Source organism: Petromyzon marinus, chromosome 64, assembly GCF_048934315.1.
Source record: "Petromyzon marinus isolate PM22_M1 ecotype Great Lakes invasive population chromosome 64, UKy_Petmar_22M1.pri1.0, whole genome shotgun sequence".
NCBI lineage: Eukaryota > Metazoa > Chordata > Hyperoartia > Petromyzontiformes > Petromyzontidae > Petromyzon > Petromyzon marinus.
In genome coordinates this window covers 10,666,062-10,691,787 of record NC_133730.1, presented here as the reverse complement: position 1 = coordinate 10,691,787, position 25,726 = coordinate 10,666,062, and the positions used below count along the sequence as shown (strand labels likewise).

Genomic DNA, 25,726 nt, shown 5'->3' with positions numbered 1-25,726 from the left:
CGACCGTCGCTCTGTGGCATGCGTCTCCGAGCGGGACCCCCCGTGGCCGGCGTCCGCCGTTCGTGACGGAGGGAGCAACGCTTGGAGCGAACGGCCACACAGCAAGCTCCAGTGCCGCTCCCTCCGTCTCCTGCTGACGTCACCGCTCGCTCTCCCTCCCTCTATCGCAGTCGCCTCCCTCACTCTCTCCGCAAGGGGCTCCATCTTTCTCTCGCCACAGGATTCTCTTCCCCCATCTCTCTCCACTTTGTCTCTCCGCTATCTCTCTCCTCCGTCTCTCTCCTGTCTCTCTCTTCTCTGTCTCTCTCCGTTGTCTGCCCGCGCGTGCTCTCTCCATTTTGTCTCTCTCTTTTTCTCTCCGCTCTCTGTCTGCGCTCTTCTCCTCTCCATGGTCTCCATTGTCTCCCTCTCCATTGTCTCCATTGTCTCCATTGTCTCCCTCTCCATTGTCTTCCTCTCTCCGCTCTCTCTCCTCCGCTCTCTGTCACCTTGCGTCGATGACAGCCATTGAGTGAGGGGTGGGTGAGGGAGCGGTGAGGGAGCTGTGAGGAGCGGTGAGGAGCGGTGAGGAGCGGTGGGGAGCGGTGGGGAGTGGTGATTAGTTGTGGGGATTGGTGGGGGAGCGGTCGGTGAGCAGTGGGGAGCAGTGGGGAGCAGTGATTAGTCGTGAAGAGCAGTGAGGGAGCGGTGAGGGTGCGGTGAGCGAGCGGTGAGGGTGCGGTGAGGGAGCGGTGAGGGTGCGGTGAGGGGAGCGGTGAGGAGAGAGAGAGGAGACTGGCAGAGTCGGGGGGGAGGACAGTGCAGCTGCTCCGAGGCGAGGCGCAGAGATTGGAACCTGGTTGCCTGGTCCCTCGAATCTGTCACCTGCTACCTCTCTGCGTCTAACACCTGAGACCTCGCGTTTGGTATCCCCGAGAGCTGGTTCCTGCCACCTGGCACCTGAGTAGCCGCAGGTATCCTGCACTTGGTGTCTCGGAGCAGGTAGCTGAGCCAGAGGTAGCTGAGCCATAGGTAGCTGAGCCAGAGGTAGGTGAGCCAGAGGTCGCCGAGCCAGAGGTAGCTGAGCCAGAGGTACCCGAGCCAGAGGTAGCTGAGCCAGAGGTAGCTGAGCCAGAGGTAGCTGAGCCAGAGGTAGCTGAGCCGCAGGTAGCTGAGCCAGAGGTAGCTGAGCCAGAGGTAGCTGAGCCAGAGGTACCTGAGCCAGAGTTAGCCGAGCCAGAGGTAGCTGAGCCAGAGGTAGCTGAGCCAGAGGTAGCTGAGCCGCAGGTAGCTGAGCCGCAGGTAGCTGAGCCAGAGGTAGCCGAGCCAGAGGTAGCTGAGCCAGAGGTACCCGAGCCAGAGGTAGCCGAGCCAGAGGTAGCTGAGCCAGAGGTAGCCGAGCCAGAGGTAGCTGAGCCAGAGGTAGCTGAGCCAGAGGTAGCTGAGCCAGAGGTAGCCGGCGTCCGGCATCGCCGGGCAAACGATGGCGCACCGGCGTGCGGAGCGGGCCAGGCCCTCGGGCCTGCGCCTGCACCAGCGCCTGCTGCACTGCAACATGGAGCCGGGCACGCAGCGCGTGGTCGTCGTCTCCATCCTGCTGGGCCTCGTCGCCATCAACCTCATTCTCATGTACCTCCTCGCCTGGCAGTGAGCTGTCGGGAGGGGAGGGGCGGGGGGGGTGGACAACTCTGGGGGATGTGGGTACGCATCGTGGCGGGTGGGTGGACAACTCGGCGGATGGGCGGACAATGAGGAGATGGTCATCGTGGATTAAGAAAATCGGTGGACGGTGGTAACGGACGGCGTGGATTAACATAACACGTGGGTGGACGATCGTCAGGTTGACAAACGCGGAGCAAATAAAGCGGGTTACGGATGGCGTGGATGGACGTACAGACAGGGGGTGGACGGTCGAGAGACGAGTGGCCGGCGTGGGCGAGCGTGGCGCTGATGAGGACCTCGGCCGCTGTGACCCAAAACAGCAAGCGGCAAGCGGCGGCGTCCATAGATGGGAGTGGAGCGGGGGGGGGGAGGTGGTGGTGGAGATGGGAGGAGGGGATTTCAGAGTGGAGTGTGGCGAGGGAGAAAGCAGAGAGATTGAGGTGAACTGCGGTGGGTGGGTGGGGTGAGTGAGCGGTTTAAGGAGGGAGTGGGTGAGTGGTTAAGTGAGTTGACGGGTGAGCAATCGGGTGAGTGAATGAATGAGTGAGCGAGTGGGTGGGTGGGTAAATAGTTAAATTAGTGAGTGGATAGGGTGAGTGAGTGGTTGAAGGAGGGAGTGGGTGAGTGGTTGAATGAGTTAATGGGTGAGTGAGGGGGTGGGTGAGTGAGTGGGTGGATAACTGAATAGTTTAACTAGTGGGTGGATAGGGTGAGTGAGTGGGTTGATAACTGAATAGTTAAACTAGTGGGTGGGTGAGTGGTTGAAGGGGAGGATGGCGGTGAGTGGTTGAGTGAGTTGAGGGGTGAGTGAGCAGGTGGGTACATGAGTGAGCAAGTGGGTGATTGGGTGAGCGATTGGCTGGGTGAGTGAATGAATGGTTAAGTGAGTGCGTGAATGAGCGAGTGGTTGTTGGTGGGTAGGTGGGTAAGTGGTGGTGGTGATTCACGCTGTGGCGAATGAGACAACTCGGGTGTCTGGAAGACCGAGTGCTCAAGACGGGAACAGGTGGAGCACAGGGAGGTGAACAACGTGGGTGAACAATGCTCGCAGGTGGACAATGCGTGCACAGTGTGGATGAACAACCTTTGCATTGTATTTCATCATCATAGGAAGGCTCCATCGCTCGTTTTTAAGAGGGTCCTGCCAAGCGTTGGCAGTAGGGCGCGATGTTGTTGCTGCTGCCACCGCCGCCGTGTGTTTTCCGCTCGAGTGATGCGTGAGATCCGGAGCGTGCGCTGCGAGCGAAGCGCTCCACGCTCGTCGACTCTCTCGTGCTGCGCACCGCCACGTTAACCGGGGCGGCCCGCCGGGGTCGAACCGCGAACCTCCGCAACCGGCGTCGCACGCGCTACCTCACTACCGCACTACCGCTGGGCCCTAGCGTTCTCACCACCGCCCAACAATGGCCGCCGGTGGACAACGCGTGGGTGAGCAAAGCCAGCGTGTGGACGAGCAATCGCTGGTGGACGACGCGGGGTGAGCAGGGCGGGCGCGTGAACGTGTGAACAACAAACGAGGGTGTGGACCGTCAGAGGATGGAGCGGTGTGGGATGGTGACCCCACGTGCGGGTGGACAATGTGTGACTGAACGCCGTGCGGGGGAGCGACTCGGGTGAGCGACGTGGGTGAGCGACGATCAGCACAGACACAGGGAGCCGTTGGAAATGAAAGGGGTCCTGACACTAGGATTTTGGGTGGGGGTTAGGGCAGCCTTAACCCCCTCGCAGGAGGCCCCTTCTAGGGAAGAACGCCCCACACTTATTCCTTCGCTCCTTCACTCGTTCCTTCATTCGCTCCTTCACTCGCGCCTTCACTTGTTCCTTCACTCGCTCCTTCACTCTCTCCTGCTAATCTTCCCCTGATCCTGGCCACGCTGGCCCATAGGCAGTGCCGGTGTCGGTGGCGCCGCCGACTCCCGGGCGGATCGGCAGCCGTGGTGAGTGACGCCGCGGTGTGGGCAGCAATTGGTGAACACGGTGTTCTCCACTGTGTCTCCGTGTCCCCGTGTCTCTGTGTCCCCGTGTCTCACGAGGGTGGGGTGGCGCTAGCCGAGGCTCTGTGGGACCATGTGTCTCTGTGTGACCACGTCTCTCTGCGTCGCTCTGCATCTCCGTGTCTCTCCGTGTCCCCGTGCCTGTGCGCCGCAGCTGCTGGACGAGGGAGGGGTGGTGCTTGCCGAGGCTCTGTGGGACCACGTGTCTCTGTGTGACCACGTCTCTCTGCGTCGCTCTGCATCTCCGTGTCTCTCCGTGTCCTCGTGCCTGTGCGCCGCAGCTGCTGGACGAGGGAGGGGTGGTGCTTGCCGAGGCTCTGTGGGACCACGTGTCTCTGGACGCGCAGGAGCTCCCGTTCCAGGCCGGCCAGCTGCTCCGCGTCACCGACGCGTCCGACCGCGCCTGGTGGTGGGGCTGCACCGGCGATGCCGCCGGATGGTTCCCGGCCTCCTTCGTCAGGGTGAGTCTGGGCGGGGGGTGAGCGGGGAGGGTGAGTGGGGGGTGAGCGGGGAGGGTGAGTGGGGGGTGAGCGGTAGTGCAGCGGTAAGCGCGCTACGCTCTGAACCCGGCGCACCGAGTTCGATTCCCGCTCACGACCACCACCACCGGTGACGATTATCTGATCCGGTCCTGGGCCTCCCTTAGGTCGACTCAGCCTCAAATGACTACCTGGTGCTGGCCACCCACCCCCTCGTGTGCCGTGCCGGCCTTAATAGGTGCGTCCCGCTAACAGCCCCAACAGTCTGCTAAGTCTACGCGGGAAGGGGGAGGGATCTATGGTGAGTAAGTAGGGGTAGGTGGTGAGGAGTACGGGTGAGTAGTGGGGAGTGCCTCCTCACCCGCCCCCTCACCCCTTCCGTTTGCGTGTCGCAGCTGAGGGTGAACCAGGAGGAAGGCTACGAGGATAGTGAGGGTGAGGGTGATGTGGCTGCCGAGGGGGAGGCGGAGGGAGACGCCGGGGGGGGGCCCGCATTGAGGGGAGCCGCGGGGGGCCCTGAGGGGGGCCCTGAGGGGGGCCCCGTGTCCCTCCTGCGCCGCGTGTCCCTGCCGGGCGCCGCTCGGCAGCAGATGAGGACCAACGTCATCGGGGAGATCCTCAGCACCGAGAGAGACTACATCAAGCATCTGCGTGACATCTGTGAGGTGTGGGACCGCGCTCGCCACGCTCACCACACGTCACGCTCACCACACTTCACGCTTGCCACACTTCACACTCGCCACACTTCACGCTCACCACGCTCACTACGCTCACCACGCTCACTACGCTCACCACGCTCACCATACTTCACACTCGCCACACTTTACGCTTGCCACGCTTACCACGCTCACCACGCTCACCACGCTCACTACGCTCACCACGCTCACCACGCTCACTACACTCACCATGCTCACCATACTTCACGCTTGCCACACTTCATGCTTGCCATGCTCACCACGCTTCACACTCGCCATGTTCACCACATGTGACACGCTCACTACGCTACACACTCGCCACACTTTACTCACCACACCAGACTACTCACCACCCCTCTCACCACCCCTCTCGCCACCCCTCTCTCACCACCCCTCTCACCACTCTCACCACCCCTCTCACCACCCCTCTCACCACCCCTCTCACCACCCCTCTCTCACCACCCCTCTCTCACCACCCCTCTCTCTCACCACCCCTCTCACCACCCCTCTCTCACCACCCCTCTCACCACCCCTCTCTCACCACCCCTCTCACCACCCCTCTCACCACTCTCACCACCCCTCTCTCACCACCCCTCTCACCACCCCTCTCACCACCCCTCTCTCAACACCCCTCTCTCTCACCACCCCTCTCTCACCACCCCTCTCACCACCCCTCTCTCACCACCCCTCTCTCACCACCCCTCTCACCACCCCTCTCTCACCACCCCTCTCTCACCACCCCTCTCTCACCACCCCTCTCACCACTCTCACCACCCCTCTCTCACCACCCCTCTCACCACCCCTCTCACCACCCCTCTCTCACCACCCCTCTCTCACCACCCCTCTCACCACCCCCCTCACCACTCTCACCACCCCTCTCTCACCACCCCCTCTCCCCATCCCCCTCTCACCACCCCTCTCTCACCACCCCTCTCTCCCCACCCCTCTCTCACCACCCCTCTCTCACCACCCCTCTCACCACCCCCTCTCACCACCCCTCTCTCACCACCCCTCTCACCACCCCTCTCACCACTCTCCCCACCCCTCTCTCACCACCCCTCTCACCACCCCTCTCTCACCACCCCTCTCTCCCCACCCCTCTCTCACCACCCCTCTCTCACCACCCCTCTCTCACCACCCCCTCTCTCACCACCTTTCTCTCACCACCCCTCTCTCACCACCCCTCTCTCACCACCCCTCTCTCCCCACCACTCTCTCACCACCCCTCTCTCACCACCCCTCTCTCACCACCCCTCTCTCACCACCCCTCTCACCACCCCTCTCTCACCACCCCAGGGCTATATCCGGCAGTGCCGCAAACGAGTCGACATGTTCTCCGAGGAGCAGCTGTGCGTGATCTTCGGCAACATCGAGCAGATCTTCGCCTTCCAGAGGCGCTTCCAGCACGCCCTCGAGTGCCAGCTGGACGCGGCCGCCCCGCACGCCACCCACATCGGGGCCTGCTTCCTGCTGCACGTGAGCCTCCCTGCGCTGCCCTGCGCTGCCCTGCACTACCGCATCGGCCCGGAGATCCACCCGCTTCCCCCGCACAATACCAACTCGATACCAGCTACCTGCACTACTCCACTACTGTACCCTGCACTACCAGCACCCTGCTCTACTAAAACGCTACCAGCACCCTGTACTACCACCACCCTGCACTACTGAACCCTGCGCTCTGCTCTGTGTGTATGTAAACATGTTTGCTTGTTTCCCTAACCGGGTAATTGAACCTGCATATGGTAGCATGTGCAGGTTCTATGACTGCACGTGTGTGCGTGCGTGAGTGTGTGCGCGTGCGTGAGTGTGTGTGTGCGTGCGTGCGTGCGTGAGTGTGTGTGTGCTTGCGAGAATTTCATCATCGCTTGCGGCTGCGGTTGGCATCGTCCCCCAATCCTCCTGATGTCGAGGGTAAATGGGCGAGGTTTAGGACTGTGACTCATGCAGCTGCAATTGCTGCTTTGGGTACATGGTCCAGACCTCCCCAGAGACCCTGGCTGATAGAGGAGGTGTTCAGGATGGTTGAGAAAAAGCTACAGGCCCACTGTCACCGGCTGCAGAATCCGACGTCAGAGAATGAGGAGGCTTACCGCAGTCTTCGCTCGGAGGTTCGGAGAGCCGTGAGGCGCTGCAACGATGGGTGGTGGTCGCGGGTTGCTGAGGAGATGGAGTCTGCCTCAGTGTCCCGCGATCACAAATCTCTATTTAACGCCATCAAAAAAGTAACCTGCAGCGCCACACCTATTACCATCATTAGGGGAAAAAATGGTGTTTCAATCTCCGACCCCCAAGAACAGGTTTGCAGATTTTCTGAGCATTTCTGTGAGGTCCTGGGGGAGGGGAAACCCCTCAGTGAAGAAAACATCGTGGCACAAAGTGAGGATGATCCTGCTGAGGCTGCGGTGCCTCAAATATTGGATGAAGTCACCCCCTGTGAGTGGCTGGCTGAGGTGCCATCTATTGAGGAAGTACTGAAGGCGATCGGGAGTCTGAGACCAGGAAAGGTACCGGGCAGAGATGATCTCCAAAGCGAAATGCTGAGGCAGGGTGACGTTTGTGCACAGACTGCCCTATATGACATCATAACAACAGTCTGGACCACTGGATGGGTTCCGCAGGATTGGAAGGATGCCCTGGTGGTCCCCCTCTTTAAGAAGGGGGACCGCACAGACTGTAACAACTACAGGGGCATCTCCTCAGTGTGCCGGGAAAGGTCCTGGCAAGGATTATTCAACATCGCCTTGCCAGGCACGCTGAGGAGAGGCTTGCGGAGCCCCAATGCAGTTTCAGGAAAGGGCGGTCCTGCACAGATGCCATATTTTCTGTCCGTCTGCTACAGCAGAGGTGTAGGGAATTCCTACAAGACCTACATCTCTGCTTTATTGACCTGGTCAAGGCCTATGATACCATAAGTAGGCCTGGGCTCTGAGTTGTTCTTCGTGCTTTTGGAATCCCTGACCCCCTGCTCACGATCATTAAGGACCTTCATTATGGTGAGCAGGCCCGGGTAAAACTACGTGGTCGGGAGTCAGAGCCATTCCCTGTACACCTTGGGGTGCGACAGGGATGTCCTCTGGCTCCCACATTATTTAACATCTATTTTGACCACGTAGTTCGTGAAGCCTTCAATAGCTGTACCGGGGGAATCTCCATTTGGTACAGATATAATGGGAGGCTGAACGATGCCCGGGTGCGGTCAAGGGATGGCTCCCTATTGCTCAACCATGTTATGTATGCCGATGATTTGGTAATAGCTGCTCATTCAGAGGAGGAGTTGGAGACGCTGCTGCTGAGACTGGAGCGTGCCACTAAGAGATAGGGCCTTACCATCAGCCCCACCAAAACTAAGCACCTGCCTGGGTATTTGTACCATCGGACACTCCACCCCCACAACTCCCAATCGTTGATGGGGCAGTTGTGGAGAGAGTGGAGAGTTTCCCATACCTGGGCAGTGTGCTTATGACCGGCTCCAGTTTAACAGCAGAGGTCTCACTCCGAATCAGTCGAGCGGCAATCTCTTTTCATCGGTTGCGTAACGCTGTGTGGAAGCTACCTGGTCTGTCGCTCCGCACTAAGCTTCAGGTCTTCTCGGCCACGGTCATTCCCTCCCTTCTCTACACTTGCGAAACGTGGACCCCCCTAATGGAACATCTTCGCCGGTTAGAAACATTTAGGCTGGCCTGCCTACGATCCATCCTGGGTTTAACCAGACTGGATTGTGTGAGGAGCTCACAAATCCTTGAAAGATCTGGGCAAGGTCCCATCGGTGAGCTCCTCCGGCGGGCAAGGCTGCGATGGCTGGGTCATGTAGCCCGCATGCCCAGCCAACGCATGCCGAAACAGCTTTTGTTCGGCCGGATTGAGGGGGCTAAGCGGGCGCGGCACGGGCTAGAGAAGAGATGGAGTGATGTGGTACAGGAGGACGTGGAGCTGAGTGGACTTGCCGATGACTGGTACCAGCGGTGTCAAGATCGGCCTCTGTGGAGGAGGCTCGTGAAGGATGCTACTGGGCAGTTGGAGGTAGTCGCCCTCCAACAACAACGGAGGGCGGAGGAGCGATGCTCACAACAACGAGCGGAGCGCCGGGTGGCTAAAGCACAGCAGGTTGGCACAGTAGGGGGCACAGGTGGTGCATCAGCCAGTCATCTCAGTCAGTCGACCCGTGGCACCTGGGTCTGCCCCGTGACCTCCTGCCAGCGGGCGTTCGACACTTCACGTGGCCTCAGGGTGCACATAGCCTGGCACAAGTGTCGTGGTGACGTCACCGCCACTTAGTGGCGGCTGGCGGTTGTTGTTGCGTGCGTGCATATGTGTGTGTGTGCGTGCGCGTATGTGTGTGTGTGTGCGTGCGTGCGCGTGTGTGTGTGTGCGTGCGTGCACGTGTGTGTGTATGCGTGCGTGCGTATGTGTGTGCGTGCGTGCGCATGTGTGTGTGTATGCGTGCGTGCGTATGTGTGTGCGTGCATATGTGTGTGTGTGCGTGCGTGCGTATGTGTGTGTGTGTCTGTGTGTGTTCGTGTGTGTCTATGTGTATATGTGTTTATGTATGTGTGTATGTGTCTGTATGTTTGTGTGTATGTGTGTATGTATGTGTGTGTATGTGTGTGTGTGTGATGAATACCTGAACTTGGGCCTCCTCTCGGGCAACTCAGCCTCAAATGAGTACCTGGTGCAGTGTGTAAATATTGTCACTGGGGAGACAAAGGCGGCCGGGCGTGGTGCTGGCCACCCACACCCATCGTGTGCCATGCCGGGCTTCATAGTTGCTACTCGCTAACAGCACTTCCCCCTGCAGTCTGTTAAGGCAGGGGTCCCCAACCCTCACGCCGCACAGCAGCAGGAGGTGAGAGCGGTGAGTCCGCACGTGGCCCGCCCATTATTTTATTATTTACCACTTCCGTCCGCGCCTCTTTCCCGCACTGCGCACTTGTCTCAGTCACAGTGTTGGTATAAAGCCCACAAGCTCTAACCCCTAGTAGCCACAATGAGTAAGCCCACAAGCTCTAACCCCTAGTAGCCACAATGAGTAAGCCCACAAGCTCTAACCCTAGTAGCCACAATGAGTAAGCCCACAAGCTCTAACCCCTAGTAGCCACAATGAGTAAGCCCACAAGCTCTAACCCCTAGTAGCCACAATGAGTAAGCCCACAAGCTCTAACCGCTAGTAGCCACAATGAGTAAGCCCACAAGCTCTAACCCTAGTAGCCACAATGAGTAAGCCCACAAGCTCTAACCCCTAGTAGCCACAATGAGTAAGCCCACAAGCTCTAACCGCTAGTAGCCACAATGAGTAAGCCCACAAGCTCTAACCCCTAGTAGCCACAATGAGTAAGCCCACAAGCTCTAACCCCTAGTAGCCACAATGAGTAAAAAACAAACGTAGCTGGAGAGCTTCCTTGAAAAGGGGGAAAGACCCAATGATGAACCCCCCCCGGTCCGTAAAAAAAATTGTCTTCCACGAAACGGGTCCCTGGTGCTAAGAGGCGCGCTTGCACCCCGCACACGGGGCGCACCTTTTGTCTCCCGTCAGCAAGACGAGTTCCGCGTCTACTCCGAGTACTGCAACAACCACCCGCGTGCGTGCGCCGAGCTGGCGCGCCTCTCCAAGCTGGGCCGCTACCGCCAGTTCTTCGAGGCGTGCCGCCTGCTGCGCAGCATGATCGACATCACGCTGGGCGGCTTCCTGCTTACGCCCGTGCAGAAGATCTGCAAGTACCCCCTGCAGCTCGCAGAGCTGCTCAAGTACACGCCGCCGGAGCACGGGTACGCGCTGGGACACGCGTGGGGACACGCGCGTATTCATGGGGACACGCGTGGGTACTCATGCGGACACGCGTGGGTACTCATGGGGACACTCATGGGGACACTCATGGGGACACTCATGGGGACACACCCAGTGACGCGCGTGGGTACTCATGGGGACACTCATGGGGACATGCGCGCTGACAGCACTTGCCCCAGCAGTCTGTTACAGGCTACACGTGGGGGTGGGATCTTTGTCTGTGTGCGCAGTGACCACCGGCACGTGAGCTTGGCTCTGGACGCCATGCGCAACGTGGCTCGCCTCATCAACGAGCGGAAGCGGCGGCTGGAGAACATCGAGAGGATCGCCCGCTGGCAGAGTGCCATCCAGGACTGGGAGGTGAGCACCAGGGGGCGGTGCAGGTGGTGGTGCAGGGGGCAATTTATAACATTTTTGACATGCGTTTTTCTGGATTTTGTTGTTATTATTCTGTCTCTCACTGTTCAAATAAACCTACCATTAAAATTATAGACTGATCATTTCTTTGTCAGTGGGCAAACGTACAATTTCAGCAGGGGATCAAATACTTTATTCCCTCACTGTAGGTGGCAGTTCAGGGGTTTGTGCAGGGTGTGGCGCAGGGTGTGGCGCTGGGGGCGGTGCTGGGGGCGGTGCTGGGGGCGGTGCAGGGGGCGGTGCAGGGGGCGGTGCAGGGTGTGGTGCAGGGTGTGGTGCAGGGTGTGGTGCAGGGTGTGGTGCTGGGTGTGGTGCAGGGTGCGGCGCAGGGTGTGGCGCAGGGTGTGGTGCAGGGGGCGGTGCTGGGGGCGGTAGGGTGGCGTACTGCATCGAGCCGCGTGCCCACGGGTCGTTCGCGATTCCCACCACGGTGGGTGACGCGGCGGCCCCAGTGGTAGCGCCTTCGCCGCTCGCCGCGGACGTTCACAGTTTTGAATCAAGCGGCCACCCTGGTTCACAGTAAACATGCTACGCGTGGTCATCTTCCACTCATACTGGCAGCACGCTGATGCCCCACATCACCACCAGTGCAAGTGAGCCCTGGTCTTTTGAGCGTTCACCTGATCGCACAAAGTGGAGTCGATTGATTTAACGTCACAGTGCTCCATGCTGCGAGAAGAATGTAGCCCCCAAACACTCGTGGAGACCTGGGAAACAGGGTCGGGTCAGTGGGGGTCGGGTCGGGTCAGTGGGGGTCGGGTCAGTGGGGGTCGGGTCAGTGGGGGTCGGGTCAGTGGGGGTCGGGTCAGTGGGGGTCGGGTCGGGTCAGTGGGGGTCGGGTCAGTGGGGGTCGGGTCGGGTCAGTGGGGGTCAGGTCATTGGGGGTCGGGTCAGTGGGGGTCGGGTCAGTGGGGGTCGGGTCAGTGGGGGTCGGGTCAGTGGGGGTCAGGTCGGGTCAGTGGGGGTCGGGTCAGTGGGGGTCGGGTCAGTGGGGGTCGGGTCAGTGGGGGTCGGGTCAGTGGGGGTCGGGTCAGTGGAGGTCGGGTCGGGTCAGTGGGGGTCGGGTCAGTGGGGGTCGGGTCAGTGGGGGTCGGGTCAGTGCGGTCGGGTCGGGTCTCGATGGTGGGGCTCTCCGCAGCCCTTGTCCCCTAGTGTGCGTGACGATGCGGGGCTGTGCCCGAGTGCAGGGCGAGGACGTGCTGGCACGCAGCTCGGAGCTGCTGCACTCGGGGGAGGTGAGCCTGCAGGTGCACGGCGGTCCAGGGCGGCCCCAGCACAGGGTGGCCTTCCTCTTTGACCACCAGCTCGTGCTCTGCAAAAAGGTAACGCGCACGCGCGCACGCACGCAAACACACGCGCAAATGCACATACAAGCACGCGTACACACACGTGCATGAACACACACGTGCATGAACACGCACACACACACGCACGAGACAAGGTCATGCCGTACAGACTGAACAGACTGCTGGGACAAGTGCCGTTAGTGAGCGGCGTGCGTGTGATCCAAGTGAAGGGGTGCACGTGATCCAAGTGAAGGGGTGCGTGTGATCCAAGTGAAGGGGAGCGCGTGATCCAAGTGAAGGGGTGCGCGTGATCCAAGTGAAGGGGTGCGTGTGATCCAAGTGAAGGGGTGCGCGTGATCCAAGTGAAGGGGTGCGTGTGATCCAAGTGAAGGGGAGCGTGTGATCCAAGTGAAGGGGAGCGTGTGATCCAAGTGAAGGGGTGCGCGTGCTCCAAGTGAAGGGGTGCACGTGATCGAAGTGAAGGGGTGCGTGTGATCCAAATGAAGGGGTGCGCGTGATCCAAGTGAAGGGGTGCGTGTGGTCCAAGTGGGTTGTGCAAGCCGCACGTAAACTCTGTTTAATCCGTGATCTCTCCCGCTCTGTACTCTTTCCCCACGCATTCTCACCGTGCCCACTCTCTCCTCGTGCACTCTCTCCCTGCCCACTCTCTCTCCACACACTCTCTCCTCACGCACTCTCTCCCCGTGTGCTCTACCCCCGTGCACTCTCTCCCCCGTGCACTCTCCCCCAGGACCTGCTGCGACGTGACGTGCTCTACTACAAGGGGCGGGTGGAGACCGGCGCGCTGTCCGTGGAGTGCGTGGAGGACGGGCGCGACGCGGAGACCGGCGTCGCCACGCGCAACGCCCTCAAGCTGCGCTGCGTCGCCACGCCGACCGTCACCATAATGTGCACGCGACGCCACGGTGACCAACAGCGCTGGGATAGCGCGTTCCGCGAGGAACGCAGGCGCGTGCGGGAGGACCAGGAGACGGGTAAGGGCGGAGCGCGTGGGGGGTGTTGCTCCCTCGCTCGCTGTCACACTCGCTCACTCGCTAACTCACTCGCTCGCACACTCGCTTATACGCCCAATCACTCGGTGGTATGCTCACTAACTCGCACACTCGTTCACTCACTCGTACACTCGCCCGTACACTCACGCACTCGCTCGCACACTCACTCATATTTGCGCTCACTTGCTCACTCGCACATTCACTCATTCACTCGCATGCTCATTCATACACTCACTCGCACCCTCTAACACTCGTACACTCACTCGCACACTCTTGCACTTGCACACTCACTTGCTCACACTCGTTCACTCGTACACTAGCTCACACACTCATTAACTTTCATTCATTCACACGCACACTCACTCATACACTCGTACACTCATTCAATCACTCATTCATTGACGCGGACACTCACTCATTCACGCGCACACTCTCATTCACTCACTCATTCATTCACGCGCACACTCATTCACTCACATACTCATACACTAACTCACATACTCGTTCACTCACGCATTCACTGACGCGCACACTCACTCATTCACTCGCACACTCACTCACACTCGCAGACTCACTCACACTCGCACACTCACTCACACTCGCACACTCACTTATTCACTCGCACACTGGCTCGCTCACACTCTTACATGCACACTAAAACAGGGAATCCCCGTAGAGCCCTTGAGCGAGATTGGGTGGTTTAATAAGTCCCCACTCCCCCCCCCTCTCGCCCCCCACCTCGCGTCCACCCCCCCAGGGTTCGTGATCACTGAGGCCCAGAAGCAGGAAGCAGTGCAGAACGCGTGCAGGAGCCACCGGAGCAACCGCAAGCCCCGAGGTGAGCAACCACCCACTCACTCTCACTCACCTACTCACTCACACGCTCACTCACCTACTCACTCACACGCTCACTCACGCTCTCACACTCTCACTCACCTACTTACTCATCTACTCACTCACACACTCACACACTCACACTCTCACTCACCTACTCACTCACCCACTCACACTCTCACACTCTCACTCACCTACTTACTCACCTACTCACTAACCCACTCTCACTCACCCACTCACTCACACTCTCACTCACCTACTCACTCACACGCTCACTGACACACTCACACTCTCACTCACCTACTTACTCATCTACTCACTCACACACTCACACTCTCACTCACCTACTCAATCACCCACTCATACACTCACACATCTCACTCACCCACTCACTCACACTCACCTACTCACTCACACGCTCACTCACACTCTCACACTCTCACTCACCTACTTACTCATCTACTCACTCACACACTCACACACTCACACTCTCACTCACCTACTCACTCACCCACTCACACACTCACACTCTCACTCACCTACTCACTCACCTACTCAATCACCCACTCATACACTCACACTCTCACTCACCCACTCACTTACACGCTCACTCACACAATCACACTCTCACTCACCTACTCACTCACCCACTCACTCACACTCTCACTCACCTACTCACTCACCCACTCACTCACCCACTCACTCACACTCTCACTCACCTACTCACTCACCCGCTCACACGCTCACTCACACACTCACACTCTCACTCACCTACTTACTCACCTACTCACTCACCCACTCACACACTCACACACTCACTCACACTCTCACTCACCTACTTACTCACCTACTCACTCGCACGCTCACTCACACCCTCACTCACCTACTCACTTACCCACTCACCCACTCACTCATCCACTCACACTCTCACTCACCTACTCACTCACCCACTCACTCACACGCTCACTCACACACTCACACTCTCACTCCCCTACTGACTCACCTACTCACTCACACGCTCACTCACACACTCACACTCTCACTCACCTATCCACTCACCCACTCACTCACCCACTCACTCACTCACACCCTCACTCACCTACTCACTCACCCGCTCACACGCTCACTCACACACTCACACTCTCACTCACCTACTTCCCCACCTACTCACTCACCCACACACTCTCACTCTCACTCACCTACTCACTCACCCACTCACTCGCACGCTCACTCACACACTCACACTCTCACTCACCTACTCACTCACCTACTCACTCACCCGCTCACTCACACGCTCACTCACACACTCACACTCTCCCTCACCTACTTACTCACCTAGTCACTCACACGCTCACTCACACACTCACACACTCACTCGCACACTCACACACATGCTCTTACACACTCACTCACTCGCTCGTGGGAGCAAACCTCTTTACGTTCGCCCACATGCGGGTGGCGAGTGTGTCAGTCGGTGGGCGTCTATCATTTACCGATCCATAGTGACGCTTTTTCTCACCGCGTGACGCATTTGTGGAGGGGCGATTGATCGTCACGATCCCGCGCACGCCCTTTAATTTCCCTGTGGCGCAACCACTCGCTGCGATGTGGACAAAGCAGCAAGTTGCCTCGTTCTCTACTCGTGTTTCCGTGACTCTCCTACGTGCCCTGCTGTCTCCTATGTCTCTCGCTGTCTCTCTGACTTGTCTTGCCCTCTGTCCCTCTGCCCCCCTCTCTCTCTGTCTCCGTGTCTCTCTCCCCCGTGTGTCTCCGCTCCCGGGAGGGAAGGCCTCCACCTGGAGTCCTCCATGCGAGGCTCCGCGCCCTCCCTGTCCTCCCTCCATGACGTCACTTCCTGTCTCCCGCTCCGCCGCTACCGCCCGGCCCCCCCCGCGTCTCCCCCGCCGTGTTTCCGCGTCCCCCCCCCCATGTCCCCCAAACTGGCGGTGGGGATCATCCGGCGGGCGGTGTCATGGGTGACCGGACAGCCCAAGGAGTAATGGGACCTCCCCCCCCCCCCCGGTAGGACCCCCCCCGACCGAATAGGTGACTCGTCGCATTGCCTGCACAAAAACACTACAACCGGCAGGCATGTCTGCAGGCCCCCGGCGGTGGTGGGGGGTGCGGTGGGGGAGAGAGCGGTGGGGGAGAGAGAGCAGTGAGCGGTGGGGGGGGGGAGAGAGGTGGGGGAGAGAGCGATGGGGGAGAGAGCGGTGGGGGAGAGAGGTGGGGGAGAGAGGTGGGGGAGAGAGCGGTGGGGGAGAGAGCGGTGGGGGGGGGAGAGAGGTGGGGGAGAGAGGTGGGGGGAGAGCGGTGGGGGAGAGAGAGCGGTGGGTGGAGAGCGGTGGGGGGAGAGCGGTGGGGAGAGAGAGTGGTGGGGGAGAGAGGTGGGGGGAGAGCGGTGGGGGGGGGAGAGAGGTGGGGGAGAGAGGTGGGGGAGAGAGGTGGGGGAGAGAGCGGTGGGGGAGAGAGGTGGGGGAGAGAGGTGGGGGAGAGAGCGGTGGGGGGGGGAGAGAGGTGGGGGAGAGAGGTGGGGGAGAGAGCGGTGGGGGAGAGAGGTGGGGGAGAGAGGTGGGGGAGAGAGCGGTGGGGGAGAGAGCGGTGGGGGGGGGAGAGAGGTGGGGGAGAGAGGTGGGGGGAGAGCGGTGGGGGAGAGAGAGCGGTGGGGGGAGAGCGGTGGGGAGAGAGAGTGGTGGGGGAGAGAGAGAGGTGGGGGGAGAGCGGTGGGGGGGGGAGAGAGGTGGGGGAGAGAGCGGTGGGGGAGAGAGCGGTGGGGGGGGGGAGAGAGGTGGGGGAGAGAGGTGGGGGAGAGAGAGCGGTGGGGGAGAGAGAGCGGTGGGGGGAGAGCGGTGGGGAGAGAGAGTGGTGGGGGAGAGAGAGAGGTGGGGGGAGAGCGGTGGGGGGAGAGCGGTGGGGAGAGAGAGTGGTGGGGGAGAGAGAGTGGTGGGGGAGAGAGAGAGGTGGGGGGAGAGCGGTGGGGGGGGGAGAGAGGTGGGGGAGAGAGCGGTGGGGGGGGGAGAGAGCGGTGGGGGGGGGAGAGAGCGGTGGGGGGGGGAGAGAGGTGGGGGAGAGAGGTGGGGGGAGAGCGGTGGGGGAGAGAGAGCGGTGGGGGGAGAGCGGTGGGGAGAGAGAGTGGTGGGGGGAGAGCGGTGGGGGGGGGGAGAGAGGTGGGGGAGAGAGCGATGGGGGAGAGAGCGGTGGGGGGAGAGCGGTGGGGGGAGAGCGGTGGGGAGAGAGCGGTGGGGGAGAGAGAGGTGGGGGGGAGAGAGCGGTGGGGGGAGAGCGGTGGGGGGAGAGCGGTGGGGGAGAGCGGTGAGGGAGAGCGGTGGGGGGAGAGCAGTGGGGGAGCGAGAGCGGTGGGGGGAGAGCGGTGAGGGAGAGCGGTGGGGGAGAGAGAGCGGTGGGGGAGAGAGAGCGGTGGGGGGAGAGCGGTGGGGGAGAGCGGTGAATCGTTACTCAGCTACAGCTGAACTGGGGGCTGCACACAGCAGTGGCACCAGCGATCGCCCCTCGCTGTAACAATGCCGGCACCCTCGCGAGACGCTGCACCGCGCCGCGTCCGAAGCCAATAGCCCTGTCTCCTTCCTCTGCCATCCTCCTCGCGAGGGCGTGGTGGAGCTGAACCCGAGGGGACGGAGCGGGGGCACAGTGCCGACATTTTTAAGGCCTTCTCCACGTTAATAAAAGACACTCGATCCATTTCCTCTAAATGCCAATCGCCTCCATAGCACCCCTCCAACCCCCCTTGGGTCAGCCACTGCCTCCTGCTGCTGCTCACTCTGCCTCACCCTGCCTGGCCATGCCTCACCTGCCTGGCCATGCCTCACCCTGCCTGGCCATGCCTCACCTGCCTGGCCATGCCTCACCCTGCCCTGCCCTGCCTCACCCTGCCTGGCTCTGCCTGGCCATGCCTCACCCTGCCTGGCCATGCCTCACCCTGCCTGGCCATGCCTCACCCTGCCTGGCTCTGCCTGAGGTTGAATTTGTTTTTGGGATAGGCTCAAGCAAATTATTCGAAAAAGAAATGGCCGTAGACTACAATGGAATAATAAATGTCGTCTTAGTCTGTGGGCATTCCCTTTGCTGTCATTGGCTTTCGTTGGTCCCTTGGGTTTCTATGAATTTGAGCGGAGCGCGACGCGGGATGCGACACAGTGCCTCACGACGAGTGGCGAGCTCCGCGCGTTGCCCGTGCGAGCGTCGCCGGGTGACGCTCCGGTGTTTGCGTTCGTGGGGATGAAGATTTACAGGCATGCAAACAAGGCCATGTTGGGGACTGGGCTTTGCCGGGCTGTTTAGTTTAGCACAATCGCTCACCGACCATTCTGCTCACCCACTCACCAGACTGTTCCGTCTCATCCCTGTCCCCATGTCCCCGTGTCCCCGTGTCCCCATGTCCCCGTGTCTCCATCTCCCCGTGTCCCCATGTCCCCGTGTCTCCATCTCCCCATGTCTCCATGTCCCCGTGTCTCCATCTCCCCGTGTCCCCATGTCCCCGTGTCTCCATCTCCCCGTGTCCCCACGTCTTTACGTGCCCATGTCTCTGTTCGTCCATCTCCCGTCCCCTACGTGGCCGTCCCCCTGCGCCATCTCCAGCCCCCGCCCCGCCTGCCCCAGCTCCGGCCGAGTCGGCGTTGCCGGGGGCGCCGCTGTCATGGCAGCAGAAGCACGGCTCCGTGCCGCAGCATCTGCTGCAGCAGCCGGTCATCTCCCTCGCCGAGCCCCGGCGCAAACGCCTGTGGCCGGGGCTCAGCCGCCTGGCTCCGTTCCGCAAGTGAAGTCGCCACCTCCACCAACCACCACCACCAAAACCAACCTCCATCACCAAAACCAACCACCACCTCCATCACCACTACGTCCACCACAAGCAACCTCCACCGCCGCCATCTCCACCACCAACCACCACCACCTTCACCACCACCAACCCCCTTTACAACCACCACCGATGCCTCCACCACCACCTCCACAAACAATCACCTTCATTACATACACCTCCACCACAACCACCGCCATTTTCACCAACTCCAACATCCACCACTACCGTCATGCTCATCACCACCACCACTAAGCTGATCACCACAACCACCATCGCCCAATTTTTCATCATCGACGTGGTGGTGGGAGGAGGGGTTGGAGGAGGAAGCCGGGGGACCATGAGGGCTGAAGGACTTCCTGGTTGGGGCCTCAAGCTCCGGAGAGTGTGGCGCTGAGCTTGTGCCAGGGACAGAGCGCAGGTCCCGAGTTGGACTGCGCGTCGGACACTCGAGGCGAGTGCGGCGCTGACCCCACGGTGGACGCTTGAGGCTGCGGATCTTCATCTGCTCCAGTGGACGGACTGGCGAGTTGCGGTGCCGTGAGGACAGACCGGAGCGTTGCCGTGTGGATTTGTAGTGGACAGGCCGGCGGAGTGCGGTGCTGCTGAGCGCGGTGCTGAGTGGATCCCGCGATGGACACGAGCCAGCACTGTGGACGGTGCCGTAGTGTGGACCCGGCAGTGCGGTCCCAGCGCCGTCGCTTTCTCTGCTGGGCGGCCATGCAACCCGCGCGTACGCGTGCGTGTACGTGGCTGTGCGTGCGTGTACGTGCATGTACGTGCTTGTGCGTGCGTGCGTGTACGTGCATGTACGTGCCTGTGCATGCGTGTACGTGCGTGCGTGTACGTGCCTGTGCGTGTACATGTATGTACGTGCCTGTGCGTGCGTGTACGTGCGTGTACGTGCCTGTGCGTGCGTGCGTGTACGTGCGTGTCCATGCGCGTGCATGTACATGCATGTGCGTGTCCGTGCGTGTGCATGCGTGCGTGTCCATGCGTGTGCGCGTGCATGTACGTGCCTGTGCGTGCGTGTACGTGCATGTGCGTGCGTGTACGTGCATGTACGCGCGTGCATGTACGTGCCTGTGCGTGCGTGTACGTGCATGTACGTGCGTGCATGTACGTGCGTGCCTGTGCGTGCGTGCGTGTACGTGTGTGTCCATGCGCGCATGTACGTGTGTGTGCATGTACGTGCGTGTGCATGCGTGCGTGTCCATGCGTGTGCGCGTGCACGTACGTGCGTGTGCGTGCTTGTGCGAGTGCGATCGTGTCGAGACGGGGGGAGCTTGGTCGTGCCACTGCTGGGCTGTGCCCCATCCGTGCGTGAGCTGTGTTAAGGGGTTCTGTGTATATACAGTACAGTATTGCGGAGTTTGTCTGGGGTCACTGTGGTGCAACACGTGACGTGGAACACCTGGAGCCAGATCACAGTCTGTGTGTGTGTGTCAGTCGGTGTGTGTCAGTTTGTGTGTGTGGTGCGTGGTGCTGGCCACCCACCCCCTCGCGTGCAAGGCCGTCTTTCATAGGTGCTGCTACTCACTAACAGCACTTGACCCAACAGTCTGTTAAGGCTTAACGAGGGATCTTTGTCTTTATAGTTACGGCTGCGTAAGAGTGCGGGGAGCGGGCATGCAGCGGTTAGCGCGCTGCACAAAGAACCCGGCGGCCCGAGTTCAATTCCCACTCACGACCCATAGCAATGGCGAATATTTCAAGCAGTCCTGGGCCTCCCCTAGACTGACTCGGCCTCAAATGACTACCTAGTGTGGTGTGTAAACATCGTCACTAGGGAGGCAAATGTGGCCAGGCGTGGTGCTGGCCACCCACCCACCCCCTTCGTCTACCGCGTCGGCCTTCATCGGTGCTACTCGCTAACGGCACTTGCCCCAACAGCCTGTTAAAAGCAACACGTGGGTTCTTTGGAGTGCTGGTATAGTCGTTGGCACTCGCACACGCTCGCAAACATGTACACTTACAGATACACACTAACAAATGCACAAACACGCTGACCAACGTATACATCACACACACAAACACACTCTCACACACAAAAGACAAAGATCCCCCGTGTAGCTTTAACAGATTGTTGGGGCAAGTGCTGTTAGTGAGCAGCACCTATGAAGGCCAGCACGGCACACGATGGGGTCGGTGGCCAGCACCACGCCCGGCCGCCTTTGTCTTCCCAGTGGTGATGTTTACTACATCATGCCAGGGCCTCATTTGAGGCTGAGTCAACCTAGGGGACGCCCGAGACTGGTTCAGATAATCGTCACTGGTGTTGGCCGTGAGCAGAAATCGAACTCGGGTCGCCGGGTTCGTAGCTCAGCGCGCTAACCACTACACTGCCGCTCCCCGCACACACACAGACTGACACACACACAGACTGACACACAGACTGACACTCACACACAGATTGACACACACACACAGACTGACACACACACACAGACTGACACACACACAGACTGACACACACACAGACTGACACTCACACACAGACTGACACACACACAGACTGACACACACACACAGACTGACACTCACACACAGACTGACACACACACACTGACACACACACACAGACTAACACACAGACTGACACACACACAGACTGACACACACAGACTGACACACACAGACTGACACACACACAGACTGACACACAGACTGACACACACACAGACTGACACACACACACAGACTGACACTCACACACAGACTGACACTCACACACAGACTGACACACACACACAGACTAACACACAGACTGACACACACACAGACTCACACACACAGACTGACACACACACAGACTGACACACACACACAGACTGACACACACACAGAGACTGACACTCACACACAGACTGACACACACACAGACTGACACTCACACACAGACTGACACTCACACACAGACTGACACACAGACTGACACACACACAGACTGACACACACACAGACACGAGGGCTCGACTACATTTGGATGTTTGGCCAATTACACTCATGGGAGTTCGGCTTCACCTGGGAGGGCAACCGGAGAAACCCCACCCACGCTTAGCTCCGTACAGATGGATTCAAGAATCCATAGCTGTGCCTCTCCATCTCCTGGCCACCACCAAAACCTCCCGCCTCCGTCTCCTATTCTAGTGCCAAACCTCAGCTCCGCTGTCGCCATTCTGGAACCTCACCCAGAGCCGAAAGACCGCTGGCAAACATTGGAACAAGAACACGGACATTCAGAGTAAACACCTCATCATGGGGGACCCAAACATCGCACCTCCTTGCTTGGACATCCTCCTCTAACACACCGGCGGAACCATCATCCAATGGCACACACCTTCACAAATGGGAAAACTTGAAGACGGTCCACAGTGGCGCGGTTATGGCCATGCAACTCGACTTTTGGTGCATACAATAAACCCTGAGAGCGGTGGTCTTCACTAATCTTCAGAGGTGGGGTGGCACTTATCAGACATCATCAGGGTTTTGTGACAGCAGCACGATGATGATGTGGAGTATTTACTTTTGTGTTTTGTCGGGGGGGGGGGGGGGGGGACACATCAGAAGCCCACCAGTGGCCCACGGGGCCTTCCAATGAATAACAAAGACAAAGATCCCCCGTGTAGCCTGAACAGACTGTGGGGGCAAGCGATGTTAGCGAGCACCTATGAAGATAAGCATCATTAGTATTGGTCACTGGGTTTGTAGTGCAGCGCGCTAACCGGTACACTACCACTCCCCCAATGAAGAATACTGCTATAGAGACAGAAATAGACTTGCAGAGACACACACTCTTTGGTTATTTCGGTAAAGTCACGTAGGTCGAAATAAAATCAAACAAATAACGACGTTTCGATTGCAACACAAGCAATCTTCATCAGGTGGAACAACCACAGCATTTTCTTGCTGTGGTTGTTCCACCTGACCTACGTGACTTTACCAAAAGAACCAAAGAGTATGGATTCCTGTAGTCACAAAAGCTTCAAATCAAGATAGAGACACATAGTTACATCGCGATACACAGCTACATCAAGATACACAGCTACATTGGGTTGCATGGCCCACTGTGGCTTGTCTTCAAACTATTTACCACTGTGGTCTGCACTCCTTCAACGGAGGAGGAGGGGCAGCGAAACTCCACGAACTCTCTTCCGATGCCCTCTCGTCGTGGTGAGCAGCAGTAGCAGCAGAAACTCGACGCTGACATCGAGCTCCTGGACACGCGGCTGCGGCTGCTGCTTCTGTCATCACGAAAATAGAATCTAAAGCTCTTAATCTATTATAGATTTTACCAGGTAAGGCCCACTGAACTTGTAGATAGTAACTGTTTTTTTAGATGCGACCTGGCTATCACAAATGATAGCTCAACGAAGTGTCATTCAGCAGGAGCCGCCAAACACTCGAAACACGTGATCCTAAATGTGGAGGGAAAAACCGGAGGATCCGGAGAAAAATCCACGTGACCACGGGGAGAGAAAGACATACAAACTCTAAATACACAGCAGGCGTTAGGGTTGGGATCAAACCCACGGCCTGCATGCCAGGTGAGGGAGTTAACATCTGGCGGAATGAAGTGGGCTTATCTACATGTCAAAGCCTGGCAACTGGCCACTCGGCATTGCTCAGACGAGCAAGAAGCGCGGTCTCGGGGATGAGGAATGCCGATCCATGGGCAGCCACCCTTCAGCAAGTTCAACATACACACACACACTACCCATAGACTAACACTACCCATAGACTAACACTACCCATAGACTAACAGCCCATAGACTAACACTGCCCATAGACTAACACTACCCATAGACTAACACAGCCCATAGACTAACACTACCCATAGACTAACACTACCCATAGACTCACACTACCCATAGACTAACACTACCCATAGACTAACACTACCCATAGCCTCACACTACCCACAGACTAGTTCATAGTTCATTTATTTGGTATAGCCCTGTGAGCCATTCGGCTCTTGAATCGGGTGCAACCGCAACAAACAAAAAACATGAACAAGAAAACATCTTTAAGTGACTATGTGACTGTGCAAACAGAAAATACAGGAAAAAATAGCAAAATATTCCTGAAATAGCACCGTACACCAACGCTGTGCGCAAAAATCCCAGTGGGATGCAAGTCAAAATAACAACAACAACCACAAGACAACTAAGATTAAGGCCATCAGTCAACTCCGTACTACAATAAACAAAAACATGGCCAAAACAAAAAAAACTTTTCGAAATCACCAAAATAAAAGCCATAAATCCAATATAACAGTGATCATAGGGACTGTGACCGAATTTTTTACAATAAACTACATAAATTAATTGTAACACCAAAATCTAGAGCCATATTTTAGGCCACTGAATAGCAGTGGCAGCTAGGGTTGTACAACTCCTCTAGAGCAGTTTTGAGTGAAGATCTCATAGGTAGTGATTCAAGTTGCAGTTTATTGGCAATAGCATTCCAGACCCTAGGCCCTAGGGGCATCAATAGCAAAGGCCCTTCCTCCAGTTTTAGTACGGCAATAGGGAATGTGAAGCTGGTAAATGAGCGAAGACCTGAGGTCAAATTTGTTCTTTAAAACAGAGAGGAGATCCAGTAGGTAGTCTGCGGAATTTTTTGTAAGTACATCGTGAATAAATAAGATCTGGTGCACAAGCCGTCGAACATTAAGAGATGTTAAGTTTGACCCAATGTAGAGATCACAGTGGTGAGTCCTATATGGGCAGTTCAATGCAAATCTTAAGGCCGAGTGATAGATGGAATCAAGCTTCTTCAGTACAGTACTTGGGGCTGATTTATACACGATGTCACAGTAGTCAAGTAGAGGCAGTATGGTAGCTTTTATCAATTCCAAACGGAACATTGGGGGGAAGCAGTGCATGTGTAGATGCAGAAAACCAATTTTTATTTGTCTTTTTACCAATATGATCAATATGATCTTCAAAACTAAGTTTTGCATCCAGGATGACCCTAAGATACTTATAGATCTTGACTTGCTCTATTTGATAATTATTCAAGGAATGTAATTGGGGAAAAAATAACTTCCTGCTTTAATCCCGGAGAGAAGCATAGCACCTTGGTTTTGGAGGTATTCAGGACTAGTTTAAGAGCAACTAGCTGATGTTGTAGTTTGTTGAAATCACCCTGTAGCTTAGCACTCACGTCATCCGGAGAGCGGCCAGTAGTAATCAGTATCGTGTCATCTGCAAAAAGATTTACCCTGGAATGATCCAGTTCAGTGCCCAAGTCATTGACATAAAGAGAGAACAAGAGGGGGCCGAGGATGGAACCCTGTGGAACCCCTTTTGTTATCTTAACACCATCTGTGAATACAGTTTGGGTGCGAGAAAAGAGGTATTTTTTTAACCATTGTACTGTGTTCTTGGAAAAACCGAGGCAACTTAGTTTACTAAGCAGGGTGTTATGGTCAACTGTATGAAAAGCTTTGGACAGGTCAAGAAAAGACAGGCACAGTACTGCTTATTATCAAGGCTATTGTAAATTTGATTCAAAGAGTCTAATGCAGCAGATGTGGTGCTGTATTTTTTCCGGAACCCAGATTGTTTTAGATGTAGTAGATTGTTGGTGGACAGAAAACTGCTAATTTGGTAGTTCAATAATTTTTCAAAAATTTTCATCAATGGGGACAAAATTGAGATAGGTCGGTAGTTATTGGGATCATCTTTAGGGCCCCCTTTGTGAAGTGGACGGACATAGGAATGTTTCCATTCTAGAGGACGTGATGCTTCTTTGATGGACAGGTTGA

The 25,726-nt window shown here is 57.8% G+C and overlaps 1 protein-coding gene across 3 annotated transcripts in view; it reads left to right on the top strand.

The window, feature by feature from the left end:
* LOC116956331 (rho guanine nucleotide exchange factor 4-like) overlaps positions 1-20,384 on the top strand; it is a 28,427-nt gene extending 8,043 nt beyond the window's left edge. Inside the window, exons 1-10 of one of the 3 annotated variants that reach the window (XM_032977886.2) lie at positions 3,387-3,578; positions 3,917-4,096; positions 4,510-4,779; positions 6,106-6,285; positions 10,340-10,572; positions 10,822-10,951; positions 12,196-12,330; positions 13,046-13,289; positions 14,065-14,145; positions 15,930-16,180. In XM_032977886.2, the coding sequence (XP_032833777.2) occupies positions 4,705-4,779; positions 6,106-6,285; positions 10,340-10,572; positions 10,822-10,951; positions 12,196-12,330; positions 13,046-13,289; positions 14,065-14,145; positions 15,930-16,141 (1,290 nt within the window). In that variant the 5' untranslated portion in view covers positions 3,387-3,578; positions 3,917-4,096; positions 4,510-4,704 and the 3' untranslated portion in view covers positions 16,142-16,180. Of the gene's footprint in view, positions 1-3,386; positions 3,579-3,916; positions 4,097-4,509; positions 4,780-6,105; positions 6,286-10,339; positions 10,573-10,821; positions 10,952-12,195; positions 12,331-13,045; positions 13,290-14,064; positions 14,146-15,929; positions 16,233-18,737 lie in introns of those variants that run through there. The other 2 variants (XM_076054157.1, XM_076054156.1) reach the window with 2 other exon arrangements.
* The last annotated feature ends 5,342 nt before the right edge of the window (positions 20,385-25,726 follow it).